Source organism: Fistularia commersonii, chromosome 18 (assembly GCF_037954325.1).
Source record: "Fistularia commersonii isolate RoL2024-O1a breed Wild chromosome 18, RoL_Fcom_v1.0, whole genome shotgun sequence".
Classification (NCBI taxonomy): Eukaryota; Metazoa; Chordata; class Actinopteri; order Syngnathiformes; family Fistulariidae; genus Fistularia; species Fistularia commersonii.
Window position 1 is genome coordinate 8,557,089 of NC_141301.1, and position 14,048 is coordinate 8,571,136.

The 14,048-nt window shown below is 38.1% G+C and overlaps 1 protein-coding gene across 2 annotated transcripts in view; it reads left to right on the plus strand.

Moving 5' to 3' along the window:
* veph1 (ventricular zone expressed PH domain-containing 1) overlaps window positions 1-5,065 on the plus strand; it is an 80,198-nt gene extending 75,133 nt beyond the window's left edge. For both annotated transcript variants that reach the window (XM_086164166.1, XM_086164168.1), the window contains 2 exons: window positions 2,016-2,069; window positions 3,348-5,065. In XM_086164166.1, the coding sequence (XP_086020292.1) occupies window positions 2,016-2,069; window positions 3,348-3,530 (237 nt within the window). In that variant the 3' untranslated portion in view covers window positions 3,531-5,065. The remainder of the gene's footprint in view (window positions 1-2,015; window positions 2,070-3,347) is intronic.
* Window positions 5,066-14,048: the final 8,983 nt, after the last annotated feature.

Genomic DNA, 14,048 nt, shown 5'->3' on the forward strand with positions numbered 1-14,048 from the left:
GATATACTGTGTGTCCAGGAGACCAGGTGGAAAGGTAGTAAGGCTAGACACTTAGGAGCAGGCTTTAAGTTGTACTATCATGGCACTGACAAGAAGAGAAATGGAGTAGGAGTTATCTTGAAGGAGGAGCTTGTTAGGAATGTTTTAAAGGTAAGAGGATTTCAGATAGACTATGAGTCTGAAACTGGAAATTGAAGGTATGATGCTCAGTGTTGTCAGTGGCTATGCCCCATAGGTGGGATGTGAATTTGAAGATGAGAAGTTCTGGAATGAGTTAGATGAAGTGATGCAGAATATTCCCAGAAATGAGAGAGTGATAATTTGTGCAGCCTTCAATAGACATGTTGGTGCAGGCAATAGAGGGCATGAAGAAGTGATGCAGATTTGGTATACATGATAGGATTCCAGGGGGACAGATTGTAGTAGATTTTGCAAAAAGGATGGAAATGGTTGTAGTGAACACCTTTTTCCAGAAAAAAACAGGAACAAAGGGTAACATATAAGAGCTGAGGTAGGAGCATGCAGGTAGACTACATCTTTTATAGACGAGGTAACCTGAAAGAAATCAGTGACTGCAAAGTATTTGTAGGTGAGAGTGTAGCCAGACAGCATAGGATGGTGGTTTGTAGGATGACTGTTTACTAGGAAGATGAAGAGGACAAAGGCAGAGCAGAGGACAAAGTGGTGGAAGCTGAAAAGGGAGGAGTGTTGTATGGTTTTCAGGGAGGGTTTGAGAAAGGCTCTGGGTTGTCAAGGTGAGCTTCCAGGTGATTGGACAACAACAGCTAGTGTTATCAGGGAGACAGGTAGAAGAGTACTTGGTGTGTTATCTGGAAGGAAAGTAGATAAGGAGACTTGGTGGTGGAATGAGGAAGTGCAGGAGTATATACAGACAAAGTGGTTTGCAAAGAAGAAGTGGGATATTGAAAGGACTGATGAGAACAGACAGGAGTACAGGGAGATACAAGGTTAGGTAAAGAGGTAGCAAAGGTAAAACAAATTAGTAGAAGTGAGGAAGGCATTGAAGAGGATGAAGAGTGGAAAAGCAGTTGGTCCTGATGATATACCTGTGGAGGTGTGGAATTGTCTAGGAGTTGCAGCGGTCGATTTCCTGACTCGATTATTGAACAGGATCTTAGAGAGTGAGATGATGCCGGAAGAATGGAGACGAAGTGTGATGGTGCTTTGGTCATGTACAAAGGAGGAATAGAGAATATTTCGGTAGATGGATGCTGGAATTGGAGCTACCAGGCAAGGGGTCCCGAGGAAGACCAAAGAGAAGATTTATGGCGGTAGTGAGAGAGGATATGAAGGTAGTTGATGTGAGAGAGGAGGATACAGAGAATAGAGTTAGATGGAAAAAGTTGATTTGCTGTGGCGAACCCCTGAAGGGAAAATTTGAAAGAAGAAGAAGAAGAAGAAGAAGAAGAAGAAGAAGAAGAAGAAGAAGATTATCCATCCATCTTCTGCCACCCTACAATCAATTGCAGGGCCACATATACTTACTTTACACACAGGTATTCATTCCCTCATTCAGGGCAATTTTCCCAATTGTTCCAATTAACCTGCTGCATATTTTTGGATGGTGGAAGGAAACCGGAGAACCTGGAGGAAACTCTTGCAGACATGAGGGAGAACATGCAAGGTCCCCTTGTCTGAATCGAACCAATGTCCTTTGTGCTCAGGCCAAATCGCTAACCATCATGCATTATTATTATTATTATTATTATTATTATTATTATTATTGTTGTTGTTGTTATTATTATTACAACCCTGAGTGCAGAATAATTGGTATAGATAAAGAGTGAATGAATACATAATAAAAACAATAATAATATTAATTGTAATACATTTAAGCATCCTTTTTCAATGACAATTTTGTTTTTGAGCCCTTAAATCACATCACATCAAGAGCCATGGACACCAGATTTGATGTCATTTTGGGGGGAATAAAAGAGTTTGCGATGTGTTTTATTCTTGATGTTTATCCTCCCCACCTTTTCATCTCCTTGCAGAAAGATGAGTTGGATGAAATTCCCATTGAGCTGAGTAAAGTGCAAAGTGTTAAGGTACTGTAAGTGTGTTCTACGGTATGTCTAGTTCTAGTTCCCAAATTGTTGTCATTATTTGTTAATTGGACAGACTCCTTGATTTTATTTTATTTTTTCTTAAAATGTGCAACACTCAATTGCATCCTAAATCATGTAGTAGTAGGTCGGTAATGTATTGTCTTTTTTATTTAATTCACAATATCTGATTTTTAATGGTATTTACTAGAGTCAAAGACAAAACATTCTTATCTTGATACAAATCAAGACAGTTCAGTGTTAGTCTGATAAATCAAAATCTGTTTTTTAAGATGACTTGGACATTTTGAGTCAGTTCTTTGAAAACATTGAAATTGAAATTCTCATCCCAATCTCCGTCAGTGAATGTCTTGAAATTCTCAAATGCTATTATTAGTATTAATAATACAGTATAATATAATATAATATATTATTAATTAATAATCACAATGATTATTAACACATCAAACAACAGCAACAACAGTAATATAATACTAGTTATAAAAACTACTACTACTTCTACTACCACTAACAACAACAACAATAATAATAATAATAATACTAATAATGATAATTTCTCAAAATTAAAGGTCTTAATCCTATTTTTAAAACTGATATATATCATGGGGTTGTGCACTTCCTAAGACAAAGACTGGAAATAAGGGTTGCTCCATTTTTATTAGAGAGAACAGCTTATATAGAGGGCCCTTGAGTTATGTCTGAAATACACACCCGTGGACAGATGTGAGGTTATTTTTGATGCAAGTCAGAACTACTGTAGCCTAAGTGACCAAGGACACTTTGGCATTCAAAAAAAAGGACCCAGGGATCAAACCACCAACTTTATGGTTTACGGTTAGCATCTCTATCAGCTGCACGAATAGTAAGAATAGTAATAAAAAAGCAGAAGAAGAATTATATAAATAATAGTGGTGATATAGATAGTGATAATAACAATAATAATAGTAATAATAAACACATAGATGCGTCAGTAAAGTGATAAATGAATTAATAAAACAAATAAATACATCCATATATTAATACAAATTAGGAATGAGTTACCCTTATATATGATATATAAATAAACAAGAAATATTATAAAAACATAATGGAATTCCCCAAAAACAGGAAAATGTGTAAATATCATGCAAAATATTTTCATGCAACCAAGTGAGGTATTGTATATGTATAAATGTTCATCAGGCTACTTTGCATTCTATTACAGCAGCAGTTTCCATGGAAAGAGACAGCTAAATTCACCACCTATCTTCTCATCCCCAGATTGTAGCCAAGAAACGTCGGGATCGGAGTCTGCCACGGGCTTTTGAGATCTTCACAGACAGTAAGACGTACGTGCTGAAAGCCCAGGACGAGAAACACACAGAGGAGTGGCTGCAGTGCATCAATGTGGCTGTGGCTCAGGCCAGGGAGCGGGAGAACAGGGAGGCAACCACCTACCTGTGAAAGCAACACAGACGTGAAAAGCTGAGTTCTAAACCTCTGAACACCTTGAGAAAGCATCAAGGGGGCTGACCATAAAAACACCATAATAACGCTGACATCACAAAAACAACACAACATCAGGCTCTCCTTTTCTTTTTTTAAGAAATAATATTGATAATAAACCATGTTTGTATCGTGTATCATGTTAGCAATAATAGGAGTAGGTCATCTCAAAGACCTGTAGCAATAATACCATGAACTTGTTGCTCCTGAATGCAGCAGAGGAAGGGACTCAAGTCCCGCAAGGAGTCTCAAGTATGATAGATGGTTAAAAAATATCAGTGTGTGTGTGTGTGTGTGTGTGTGTGTGTGTGTGTGTGTGTGTTTGTGTGCGTGCGTGAAAGAGACCATCATGAAGCCTTAAAGGAATTAACATTTCACCTTTTATGCACTTTCTTGCCTGGAGCCGTGTGACGAAACTGATCCCAGTCAAATGGAAGTCCATCCATACCAATGGAAATTTATCTGATCTTCATACACACACACACACACACAGGTTCACGCAAACACATTTTTGGGGGGTGTTATTGATTTTAGATTGACTGTAAGGTCACGTCTCACTTGACCCAAACGCAAAAATACTCAACATATTTGCATATTCGCTCATGGCTGAAAGTCAACCCTTCAGTGTGTGGTTGTTATTTTAGATGGAAATATTTGTCCATCTATATGGATTAACTGTTAAATGAAAATTAAAAAATATATATATAAAAAAAAAATATATATATATATACATATATATATATATATAATTTTTATGAAAATGATCTGCAATGTTTTCCCCTCTATTAGTTAGTAAGTGCAACTAAGTGGAAGGCAAACATTAGTCATTTCTACACTTCTTATTTTGCACTTACGGTTCCTATTTTAAACACATTTAAATAGAACATTTTTAATCATTTTTATTGTTTGAACCATAGCCCATGAGTTTTTCACCTAATGAAAGGATGGAGGGTCGACCGGTTGACAAGTATTGTGTGTAGATCAGCACCATCCAATCAGGAGTGAAGTTGAACCTAGTGACATCATTACAAAAGAAAGGCTTAAACTTCCTGAAGGTTTCGGGGGCAAAGTTTACTCACCGCACTACTCCTGCTTACTTCGCTATGCATACAACTACTCTGAGTGGATACTTCTGTGACCTCCTGGATATTTTTTATTTCTTGGCCTAGAAAAAAACCCAAACAAAGCCTATTCTATTTTAGCCTAATAAAAAGGTGAAAAATTCCTTTCATATAGATTTAATTTCATGTGAAATATTGTTGTAAATACTCAATCCACTGTTATTTTCTGAGTTTTGTTTTTTTTTAGACAAAGACGAGCATGAGGTGAATTATTTCACTAAATGCTGTTACTCTTGAGACTCAACCTCGTCCCCCCCTGAGAGTCATTGCGGTGGTCAGGTTTCTGTTTTAACTCCCGCGTTATATGAGGGTTGTCAGCTGAGCTGTTACCTCACGACAGAGCCATTTCGGAAAAAAAAAACAAAAAAAAAACCAGCGTAGATTATCAAGTCTGAGATTTCAAATCTACGTTTCTCTTTAGGTGATTTTTGATTTTTTTTAGATCCATGATGAGAGGAAATGGTTTTCCCTTCTATCTTGGCCAAGTTAAGGTGGTTTCTTGGAGGACCCCCAGCCCATCACATCAGTGTGCATAGCTTGTAGCAAGAAGTACACCTGGTGTATGATGTTTGGAAGCAGGCAAATGGACCCAGATGAAGAGCATTGATTCGGTTGACTAGCGGATCTTCACGGTCTGTTCACAGCAAATCATTTTGCATCTTGGAGTCCGCCGCGTCTCGTTTTTGTCGTAAAACCCCTCCGGGTTTCTGTTCAAATCAGTGAATATCTATGAACAGCGTTTTAAGCTTAACTGGCGTGACCTGCGAGCAGGTTGATCCTGTGTCTACTTCTGGTCAAACTCCGAGGCAGCAGACAAAACACCACCTGCCTCCCTCCCCCCCATGCCTGATCAAGTTTCTGCCATTTGTAATTTCAGATGACTTTCTTTCTTACTTTTTTTAACATTTGTGACCTACATACGAAGTTACACCCCAAAGCCAGGGGGGATTTCTTAGGATGAGGTGTTCTTTTTTTTTTTTGGAAAACATTACATTTTTTAGGGTTTCTTCTAATCGTGTTTGCCCACAGAGGGAAGAGACAGATCCGTCCGGCAGGTGGTCTCGGAGGGTTCTCGTTGAACTCACCAATACCCGCAAAATTTCCCCCTAATGCAGCCATAAGGTTTGCATTTGTTTTTAAGAGTGCTGTATCGTATCTCCATGGTTATCCGGGATAAGCCATTCATTTTGTCAGCGGGGGTCAGTGGCAACCACTCCGGTGGTCTCTTTCCCGTCAGATCTACAGGATCACCTATGAACCCGATGGCGTCACAATCAAACTCCAGGCATCACCCTGCGGGTAACTGTACACATTTTACTTGCTATCCACCATTGTGACTTTAAACCCCAAAACTCCTCCCTCAGCGAACCTGCCATGGGCACTTTCAGATGTGAAGGGTAAATTTCATGTAGAACATTTTTTTTCTATACTCAATAATTAAAATCAAGTCAAATTTTATTCATCTGATGCCAATTCACAACAGTTACCTAATGACACTTTATGTTAAAAGCAGGTCTGCAACTGACCTGAAGACATGAGGTTACCATCATGCATTGATGAAAGGGTATGACAGGATAGCAAGGGTGGGATGAACAAGAGAAGTGCTTCATGGGATATCCCTCAGCAGAAAAAGCCTATGGCACTGGAGCTAGAGGCGAGTTGAGCCCTAACTATAAGCTTTCCCAAAAAGAAAAGTCTTGAGCCTATTTTTTAAACTGATCTATATCATGGGGTTGCATGTTTCCCAAGATAAAATCTGGAAATAAGGTTTGCCCCTTTTTTGCTAGAGAAACCAGCCTGTACTGGGAGTCCTTAAGTAAATCTAAACTTAAGTTTCCCAAGATCTGAACAGATTGGAGATCTGTTTAAACGGAACGACATGAGGCGATTTTACATGCAAGTCAGAACTACCGCAGCCTGAGTCACTTACTTAACCTAAAACATGAATTAATATAATTTGTATGGCGTTGATTCTGGTCTTCGGGCCAAAGAACAAGAAGCGTTTCCATCTCAACCATTAGCCAGCGACATTTATTCGTAGTCAATTTCATGGGCACTGATCCTTTCACGTGTTCACAGAATAACACTCTGTCCTTGCTTTCACTTCTAATGTAACAGCTTTGCTTTTCTCCTACATACTGGGGCCATAAAAGTCTGTCTTACGATTTGGAGCCATATTGAAGTCCAAAAACACAAAAGTGAGACAGCAATTGTAAACAAAGCTTGTGGTACACAAGGAACATAATCTGGGACCTAAGCTCAACAGTGAATTCTTCCTCTGTGCTTACAAATGAGTTTAGCTGCAGTGTTTAAATTTTCAAAGTTACATTTTCAAATTATTCATGGGACCAATAGTGAAAACACAGCAAGTCCAGAACAATGTAGGTTGACGACCCCCTGTAATCGTTGAAAATATCTGTCGCTACTACGCACTTTCTTGTCTATTTCATTTATTGTTTTGAGTTATTTATCCTCATTTTGTCTCATTATTTTCTGAACATTAAATAATGTTCAAAAAAGAAATCTGAGTATGTTTGGGCTGGTAAAAGGAGATTTTTTTTTTTAAACAACTAATCATCATGTCAACAATCATAAATAGCAAGCCAACCGTCACTGGTTCAGCCACAGCTATTTTAAGCAAAAGCAACAGCAGCATTTGATCAATCACATTATAAGATGGACATTAAAATGTCATATATGTCATATGTCATTTTTTAATCTGTCTGTGATAGCAGCATATGTGTAAAAATAATGAATAATAATATTAGTTGGGGTTTGTAGTTTGTTGTTACTCCAGACTGTTACAAACACATAATCTATAGCAATTGTTAGTTGTGTCTGGCCTTTTTAATTGTATTTCTTGATGAATATAATGTTTTTCAATACTAATCATAACCTATTCCACAGTGTTTGTGAAGCCTCCTCACATACATACAAGACGCTGCTGGCAAGCAAATGCTAAACGTACTGCCGATGGTTAAGTCCAACATCCACGCTAAACGTAACCCAAAGTTGACTTTCCATGGTGTTTAATTTGCAAAGAGTTGATTTCTTTGTGTTTGAAGTGAATGTCTGAACACATGAATGTCAAAGTGAACTCATGCTGTCATCGTGGCCTAATTTTTTATGCCTCTCGGGGCCAAGTTTGCAACATATGTGAGCCTTTGTTTGTTTTTTTTCACAATACTTTGGTCATGAAGAGATCTATCTATCTATTCATTTAGTATAATCATTATGAATGTATAAAATATGTATTTTAAAAAAAATCAGCTCATAGTAGGAGTCAAAACATAAATGACGGTGTGATTTTTTATACGAGATTGTAATTTATTTACTACACTTCACTCATGAGTGAAAACCCTGCTGAAACACAAAAATGTAATGTAATGCTGTAATTTCCAAATAAATGATTGTGCAGTATTTCATCTTTAATGAAAGTGGTAGTGTTACCAATTGTACTTTTACTTCCTGTAAGTTTTGCATGTCCAACACTGCTTTTTTTTCTGACAGAGTTCTACAATAAATCTTTAACAGCGCATTTCTTTCGTTTTTTTCCTGCACGCATAAATAAAAGCAATGTCATTTTTTCAATTCTGAATTATTCCATTTTGAATTAATATGACGCACCAGCATCCACCTTATATAACTCTGGGAAAAATAAAGATAGCTATATTATGGCTGCCTCCCTTGTAAAAAACATCCTCTTTATTTTAACTTCTTACCTGGTATAGATATTGAGAAAATAATATTAAGGGGGAAAATGATTCTCGAACAATGGAAGTGAAAGATAAAAATTCAAGATTGTCAGGTACATCTAATACAGTGGGTAAATCACTGTTTTTTGTTTGGTTTTTTTTCTCAGCAGAAAAGTTGTGGTGGACGTATGAATCAAATTTTACTCCTGTGCAAATACAAATATCCCTCCCACCTTAAAACAGGAATGAGAAGTGACTTATTTTCTTTTTCTTTGATGTTACCAGTGTGCCTCATTCCAAGTATATTAGTATTTTTATCAGAGTATATTGATGTTAAATTGCACTCACAATATTTTGTTACATTTCCCTGTCAGGGGAGGAAGGTGTGTTCGGAAGCAGCGGGACAAGAGGAAAGGCAAGTCTGGGACTGAGAGTAGGGACTTTGAATATCGGGACTATGACAGGAAAAGGTAGAGAGTTTGTCAACATGATGCAGAAAAGGAAGGTGGATATACTGTGTGTCCAGGAGACCAAGTGGAAAGGTAGTAAGGCTCAAAAATTAGGAGCAGGCTTTGAGCTGTACTATCATGGTACTGACAAGAAGAGAAATGAAGTAGGAGTTGTCTTGAAGGAGGAGTTTGTTAGGAACATCCTAGAGGTGAAAAGAATGTCAGATAGACTTGAGCCTGAAATTGGAAATTGAAGGTGTGATGCTCAATGTTGTTAGTCGCTATGCCCCGCAGGTGGGATGCGAGTTTTAGGAGAAGGAGAAGTTCTGGAATGGGTTGGATGAAGTGATGCAGAGTATCCCCAGAGATGAGAGAGTGGTAATTGGTGCAGCCTTCAATAGACATGTTGGTTCAGGCAATAAAGGGGATGAAGAAGTGATGGGCAGATTTGGTATGCAGAATAGGAACACAGAGGGACAGATGGTCGTAGACTTAGAAAACAAGGATGGAAATGGCTGTAGTGAACACTTTTTTCTAGAAAAGACAGGAACATAGGGTAACTTATATGAGCGGAGGAAGGAGCACACAGGTAGACTACATCTTGTATAGACGGTAGTTGTAGGTGAGAGTGTAGCCAGACAGCACAGGATGGTGCTTTGTAGGATCACTCTGGTGACAAGGAAGATCAAGAGGACAAAGGCAGAGTAGAGGTCTAAGCGGTGGAAGCTGAAAAGGGAGGAATGTTGTATGGTTTTCAGGGAGGAGTTGAGAGAGTGGACAGTGGACAGTTGAGACAGTGGTGCGGTTGCTGTAGGGGTAACAGAGAAGAAGAAAGGGGAGGAATGAAGGTTAGTCACAGCAAGACAGGGTATATGTGTGTGAATGAGAGGAACCCGGGTGGAACAATGAGGGTTCACAGTGTGGAGATCAAGATGTTGGAGGATTTCAGGTACTTTGGGTCAACAGTCCAGAGCAGCAGAGAGTGTTGAAAAGAGGTGAAGAGATGGGTTCAATTGGGTTGGAAGGGGTGGAGAAAGGTGTCAGGGGTATTATGCGATAGAAGACTATCAGCCAGAATGAAAGGAAAGGTGTGCAAGACAGTGGTGCGACCAGCGATGCTGCATGGCCTAGAAACAGTTACAATGATGAAAAGACAGGAGGCAGAGCTAGAGGTCGCAGAGATGAAGATGATAAGGTTCTCTTTGGGCATGACTAGGATGGATCGGATCAGGAATGAGTCTATCAGAGGAACAGCACATATTAGATGTTTTGGAGAGAAGGTCAGAGAAGCCAGACTGAGATGGTTTGGTCATGTAGAGAGGAGGAATAGTGAATATATTGGTAGACGGATCCTGGAATTGGAGCTACCAGGCATGAGAGGTCTATAGGAAGACCAAAGAGAAGATTTATGGATGTAGTGAGAGAGGATATGAACGTAGTTGGCGTAGGAGATGAGGATACAGAGAATAGGGTTAGATGGAGAGATGATTCGCTGTGACGACCCCTGAAGGGAAAAGCCGAAAGGAGAACAAGAAGTAGAAGTCCCTTGAATTCAAACACAACCACGCTAATGTCTACCTAATAAGGTACTGAGGAAATTATCACCTAAACTAAATCTTTTTTTAAGAGGAAAAGTACAAAAACTATTGTTGGGCTCATCACTATCCTCTTGTAATAGGACCAACGGGTAGGCAATAATGGTTAAAAGAGCATCAAAAGTGACTGGAATTAAAAACAAGTAACTACTGACCCTGCCAAAGAACGTTTTGTATGAGGAAAAGAGGGGTTTCATTCTGGCTAAGCTGCCCCACACCAGCTTTGCCCCAGATCATCACCGATCATCCACCAAACTTCACAGCAGCTGCAAGACAGTGTGTCTTGTAGGCCTCCTTTGGGAAAATCTGGAAATTAGACTCAGCAGAGGAGATGACTTCCTTACAGTCCTCTACGGCCCAATGCTTACGGTCCTTTGACCAACTTCACCCTTGAGCTTCTTTGCTTCTCATTAAAAAAGGGCTTTATTCTAGTTTTACAAGACATGACCCCCACCTCTTGGAACCTGAATCCAACACCATTTTGCCATTTGCCATCCTTTCTTGAAGGTCATTTGATGTCATCCAGCAACTAAGTGACGGTGGAATGAGAGGATGTCCTCCCGAACTGTGGAAAGTTGTTTTTGGCCTCTGCCAGATTTCAGCTATGTTGTTCCTGATATCTGCTACTTGATTTTGTTCTTATAAACCGCTGTTTATGCCTGGCTTACACCTAATGATGGTTGCAGATAAAAAACTCAAAGTCTGAAGGACATTGTAGGAGTTTTATGAGAGTTTTACTGGACTCGTAGTGCACCCAGGTCATCTTGGTCATTAAGAATAAGCTAGAAATGTGATCAGTCTTTCTTGAGACTTGGGCTTACAACAGTATCAAACATGTTTGATATTCTCGCAAGTCTATCAGTGTTTGCGGTGACGTGGCACAGTCAACAATAGATAGATGTGTTCGAACAAAACCGGAAAAAAGAAACCAGAGTGGTGTTTGCAGCAGCAATGGTATTTATTGTCAGTATGGATGAATGGGAACAGCGAAGGATTTCTGATCGATATGGACCATCCAGAAAGAGGAGCAGACGGTGGAACTGTGGGCAGAATAGTCAAGCTTGAATAATGTCAACTCCAACGCATTATGATTGAGTGGAGAAGGAAAACTAATGGACTAAAATAGCAGAGGCTCTGCATGTACCCGGTGAAAACATTGCATGGTGGAAAAATTGCTGACAGAGTCTACTTGTAGTCCTATATATAATGAACTTGTAAGATTACCAGTCTTTGTAAAACTCAGTCTGAGACTAGGCTTAGACTTAGAACTCTAAATACTGGTCTTTAAATGGGAGCAGGTGTGAGATCATTTTCAAAGTCTTCTAATGTATTGGTGGTTTAAGACATTTTACGGATAGAAGCAGTCCAACACTCAACCCTCGGCTTATACAGCCAGAATAGAATCTTTCTTGTCCTCACACAAAACTTTTCTTTTTATCTCTTTCAACATGGTTATTAATTACGTCTGAAGTATTACTACTGTTTCAGCCTTCTGATCGGTCCTATTGCAAAAGGATGGAGACGACCAGTGTTTTTTATACTTTTTAATGTTAGAATTTATTAGAATTCAAGAGACACTGGAATGGAATGACTATCACATACTGAATGTACAGATGCTGATTTCTGAGAAATGTGCAGTAGTATCTTCACTTTTTTTTTCTAAAGCTATACATTAGAACAGGCCTGCTGTAATAGAAAACAGTAACAAGTAAATGCTATTATTTGTATTTATTATTCAGTGAAAGTTCCTTAATTTCTAGATTTCTACAGAGAAAGACATCGAAATGTGTGTTCTTCTGCTTTCATATACATTAAAAAAGATAAGATAAGATAAGATAAGATAAGATAAGATAAGATAAGATAAGATAAGATAAGATAAGATAAGATACGATACGATACGATACGATAAGATAAGATAAGATAAGATAAGATAAGATAAGATTAAAAAACAAAACATTGACGAACACTAACACAAATGGTCCCATGTCTCCAAATCCTGCACCATCTCAAGGTTTTACAGCCACTGATACACATGTTGTTCTGTCACACCTCGATTTAAATCTATATTGAATGGTGATAAAAAATACTGTTTAATATGAATCTAGCTGATGTCGTACCTTCTGCAACTGGCTTTGGTGAGTTCGAGGCAGCAGAATGATAAGTGACATTGTGAAGTTTTGAAGGTTAGTCAAAAGTCAAAGTATAGTCTTATTAGAAAGCAGCAAACGGAAGATTTTACCATGTTGCCATTTGAACATGTTTGTATCAACTTGCTATCAGAAATATTCAACCCCCCTCACCTCAAAAGACATCACAGTGATTCATATGAAAGATGATGACAACCAAAAAATAAATTATTAATTTTTCTAGACGTTTTTACAATAGAAAATAATTAACAATGAAGTTGGATGTAACCGTTACCAAGTTGCTAGGGGCACCTTGATGACACTTTGGGGTTTCGTCCACGACCAGGCAGGTTTGAAACCGTTCTATCAGATTTCACACCTCCTTATAATACCCCCAATGTAGTATTGTGGAATGTTCGAATTTCTTTGTCTTACACCCAAGGCCCTTCAGGTGTGATGAATTAATCTCCTCTCTCTGCTTTTGTGAGAGATCCTTTATCTTTCTCATTATTGGAACTCACCTTGAATGGGTCATGTCTAGATATGCATCACGGTCATAACAAATGATGGATCATTATGGAGTTCCCAAAGGCTTGATTATATTTCAACACCAATCCAGACAATGAAAATGGCCTGAAAGATTTAAAGACGTTTCAATTATCTAGTGTTAAATTAAAAATCACATGGCTATTTTCACAAAAAATACTGTGACAAATACTTCATCGTGCCTTTTTTGGGTCAATTTTATGAACCGGTAACACTAGACTCAATATGAATTCATCCAGAGCAGAATGTTGCTCTTTTGAAATAGTTTAAATGAAAAATCCCTAATATTGTTTTTTTTTTTTCCTTTACTACTTCATATTGCAATTGTAGTTATCGTCATAGTCTAAAAAATGCCTTTATTTAAAGAAAAGTAGTTAATGTGGAGCTGTGTTTCAAAATTATGAGGGGGATTATGTAGTTCCTTCTGCACTGTCAATTAAAAGTACACATTTTAAAACAATTTTCTGTTCACACAGTCCCTGTTCATTTTTTTTTTTTCAATAAGATGTTTAAAATTCATGCTGTAATTGTTGGAGGAAATTATGCTTATTTTGGCCCCTACTGTAAACAAGTTTCACCCCCAGAAATGAAAAGCAACCAAGGCCATCAGGGAACGGAAGATTCTGTGGAAGGTGAAGAGCACCCTCTGGAGGACACGCCGAACAACATTTACCATAAGAAAATAAAGAAATTAAAATATAACGCGGAATTTTATGGGTAAATTGAAAAGGGTTTGCTTGATACATATTGATGACAGGAATCATCTTAACTGTTTTGATTGTAAATTTAATGTTTATACTTTACCACTTATATCTGTAAAATGTAGACCAGCACAATATATATTTTAAAGAATCATAACCTATTATTGAGATGTTATAGCTTAAGTATTAAACTTAAAGAAAACTAAACAGACTGATTGACAGTGAACATAGGCTTTATGTATT